We start from the raw sequence: 3,029 nt of genomic DNA, 5'->3' as shown, positions 1-3,029 counted from the left end.
ATGTTAGCCGTGGGGCAGATGGATGGCACCCGTCAGAGCGCTTTCCTCTTGAGTACCCCTCCTTTAGCAGCTCTGCATAGCATGACCGAAATGAAGACCCCACTTTACCCCGCTTATCCGCTGACATCCAACGGACCTGCCTCATCGCCTTCCCCGTCTGCCACCTCCCCGAACCCGGGAGGCATCCCCGTGTCTTCCCCGGGGATCAAATCTTCAGCTGCGCTCTCTTCTCTCGGATCACCCCAGCAGTATTCGGTCGCCACCCCCCACGGAATAAACGACATCCTCAGCCGTCCCTCGATCGTCTGTAGCGGAGCTGCAGGGGCTGCGGTTGCGGCGGCCGCGACATCCTCCGCCGGGATTCTCACAGGACTGCCCCGGTTCAGCAGCCTGAGCCCCCCACCGCCTCCTGGACTATACTTCAGCCCCAGTGCCGCGGCCGCAGTGGCGGTGGCACGCTATCCCAAACCCTTAACAGATCTCCCGGGCAGAACCCCTATATTTTGGCCGGGAGTCATGCAGAGCGCACCTTGGAGGGATGCCAGATTTGCTTGCTCACCTCGTAAGTTGAACATGTTCTACTCATTTTAGATTGCAATTTACAAATTGTTAATTCTAGGCTAAATAATAGATACCGCTGTATCATTACTAAAGCTAGTATCAATAATAATGATTATTATTAAACAGTTTATTTTCTCACGTTATTACATTACTGTTAGGACAACAGCGATAAAGTCAGTTCTGCATCATGCTTTAGTGAATATACATCATTCAGAGGATTGAACATATACTACATTTAAACAGTAGCCTATTGCTACAATATTAATAAGTGTGTAATAAAATAGCAATTGCTGTTGATTACGTTGCGGCAATATTTATATTTACATGTGTTAACTACTGTGCAAGCTGTCACTTGGGTACTGTCAAATTACAGGGGTATGTTTAAATCGATCTTTTCACTGACGAAAATCGAGGTAATCATTTATATCATCATTCTTCAAAGAATCTTTAATGGTTTGTAATGCAATAGTCAAATTCTCTTACTAAAACATAGCAACGGAATCGAACTAAAAGGGCCCTTTTAATATCTTGATATATAGATACTTAGATACTTTATTGATCCCATGAGGGAAATTGCAGATATTTCCTTAACAAAGTAGGACTGTTGAATAACTCAAGTCGTATTTTTTCCTTTTCAGATCAGAGTTCTGTACTGCTTGACAAAGACGGAAAGAGAAAGCACACAAGACCCACGTTTTCCGGCCAGCAAATTTTTGCACTAGAAAAGACTTTCGAACAAACGAAATATTTAGCTGGGCCTGAGAGAGCGAGGCTGGCCTATTCATTGGGGATGACAGAAAGTCAAGTGAAGGTGAGATTATCTTGTCAAACATTAGATAAGAGAATGAAGATCACACATTACTGAGATTAAAAACACAATCCGCTTTGGTACCCCCCACACATATATCCGTCTTTCAGGTCACTCGGCCTTTTTCCTGTGGAATAGCTTTTATTAAAGTTTACGCACGTTTTCAGAAATACTGTCGTTTATTGTTCAATCTAAATGATTTAGGTTGAGTTGATAGGAAATTAGAAACTGAGTTCATTCGATCAAAAGAAATTCGTTTAAAAGTAAACGATACGACGATGCTACTTTTAAAACTCATATTTTAAGATCAGCGTGTGGCTGATTTCCGTTGAAAAAAGCTGCAGTTTTCGAGCACAACCAGCACTGAGCACTTTTCGAATTACCCGACGCACTGTTTTTAAACGCTTGTGAATGACAGTTTTGTTAAAGGTGTTATTAATAATGTTCTGGCACGTCTTGACAAAATTTTGTAGTACGAATTTAAACAAGATGCAATGTGTCGTTAATTTTCAATCAATATTATGATTTTAACTCCACTTTATTGTCGCAAATCGGATTGAAGGCTCTACATTTGTAAAACTAACAACATGTAAATGAAAATGATTATCTCTATAGCACTTGTCATGGTAATGTCAGACTAAAAAGGTCGTTTCCTACATTAATAAACACGCGTTGAAAGGTTATACAAGCTTAGTATGTTGATTAAAAAAAGGAATACCATGTTTTTATAACACTAGTCTAGGAGCATTTTAACTAAGACTATTTAATGTAGTCATATGTACACTGCAGTATTTACACCATAGGTACTTAACATTCCCGGAGACCACAATATCAAATCATAACAGCTTTTTTTTTGCCCCAAAGCTACTATTCTTGCTATTCCATAGCTCACACGTAAAATGCATAAAGGAAATGTGCTTATTTACATATTCTTCAGGTTTGGTTCCAAAACAGGAGGACGAAGTGGAGGAAAAGGCACGCGGCAGAGATGGCCACGGCGAAGAAGAAGCAGGACTCGGAAACAGAGAGACTGAAGGGAGCCTCGGAAAACGAGGACGATGATGACGAATATAACAAGCCCTTAGATCCCAACTCAGACGACGAAAAAATAACTCAGTTACTTAAAAAACACAAACCTAACCCTTCTCTGCACATCCACACGTCCGAAAACGAGAGTTCGTAGAACGAAAAAAGTAGAATATAATTTTTAAGACAAGGAAACCTAGCACTAAACTGTTGTTCTGAGCAGCGGCCTATTTTCTTCAAATCAAGATGAGTACAGTATTTTTATTGTGTTTGACGAACAGGAGGAAGAAGGACTTTAATACATTGGGAAGAAGCTTTACACGATTTAGTTCAATCTCAGAAGCGGTCGCCCGGGATGGCGATCCAAGCGTTGTGATTATCGCACTGCAGATAACTGTGGCTGGACTGAGGGACCTGCGGGGATACTTGTAAATAACAGCGTGAGTTGTACTAAATAGAAATGATATTACTGTGAATATTTATGTGTAAAATATTTTGTATAGAACACCACAACGACAAAATTATTCTCATTTAACCGCTTTCTTTCATGATCGTTAAAATTTGGTTTCTGGTGGTTTCGTGAATTGCGATGACAACAGGTTTTTATTGTTTCCTGAACAACTTTTCACCGTAA

The 3,029-nt window shown here is 40.7% G+C and overlaps 1 protein-coding gene across 1 annotated transcript; it reads left to right on the top strand.

Moving 5' to 3' along the window:
* nkx6-1 (NK6 homeobox 1) lies at positions 1-2,552 on the top strand. Its single transcript, XM_088912041.1, has 3 exons — positions 1-562; positions 1,200-1,372; positions 2,307-2,552. Exons 1-3 carry the CDS (start codon positions 1-3, stop codon positions 2,550-2,552), a joined length of 981 nt encoding a protein of 326 aa, XP_088768167.1.
* The last annotated feature ends 477 nt before the right edge of the window (positions 2,553-3,029 follow it).

This window comes from Atractosteus spatula, chromosome 3 (assembly GCF_055471065.1).
Source record: "Atractosteus spatula isolate fAtrSpa1 chromosome 3, fAtrSpa1.hap1, whole genome shotgun sequence".
NCBI lineage: Eukaryota > Metazoa > Chordata > Actinopteri > Semionotiformes > Lepisosteidae > Atractosteus > Atractosteus spatula.
This window is presented reverse-complemented; position numbering and strand designations above follow the sequence as displayed.

Bases quoted from the DNA above. Each gene is read 5' to 3' on its own strand.
- nkx6-1 (XM_088912041.1), top strand. From the start codon at position 1: ATGTTAGCCGTGGGGCAGATGGATGGCACCCGTCAGAGCGCTTTCCTC. The intron at 563-1,199 runs GTAAGTTGAACA...TTTCCTTTTCAG, and splicing joins CAGATTTGCTTGCTCACCTC to ATCAGAGTTCTGTACTGCTT. The intron at 1,373-2,306 runs GTGAGATTATCT...CATATTCTTCAG, and splicing joins TGACAGAAAGTCAAGTGAAG to GTTTGGTTCCAAAACAGGAG.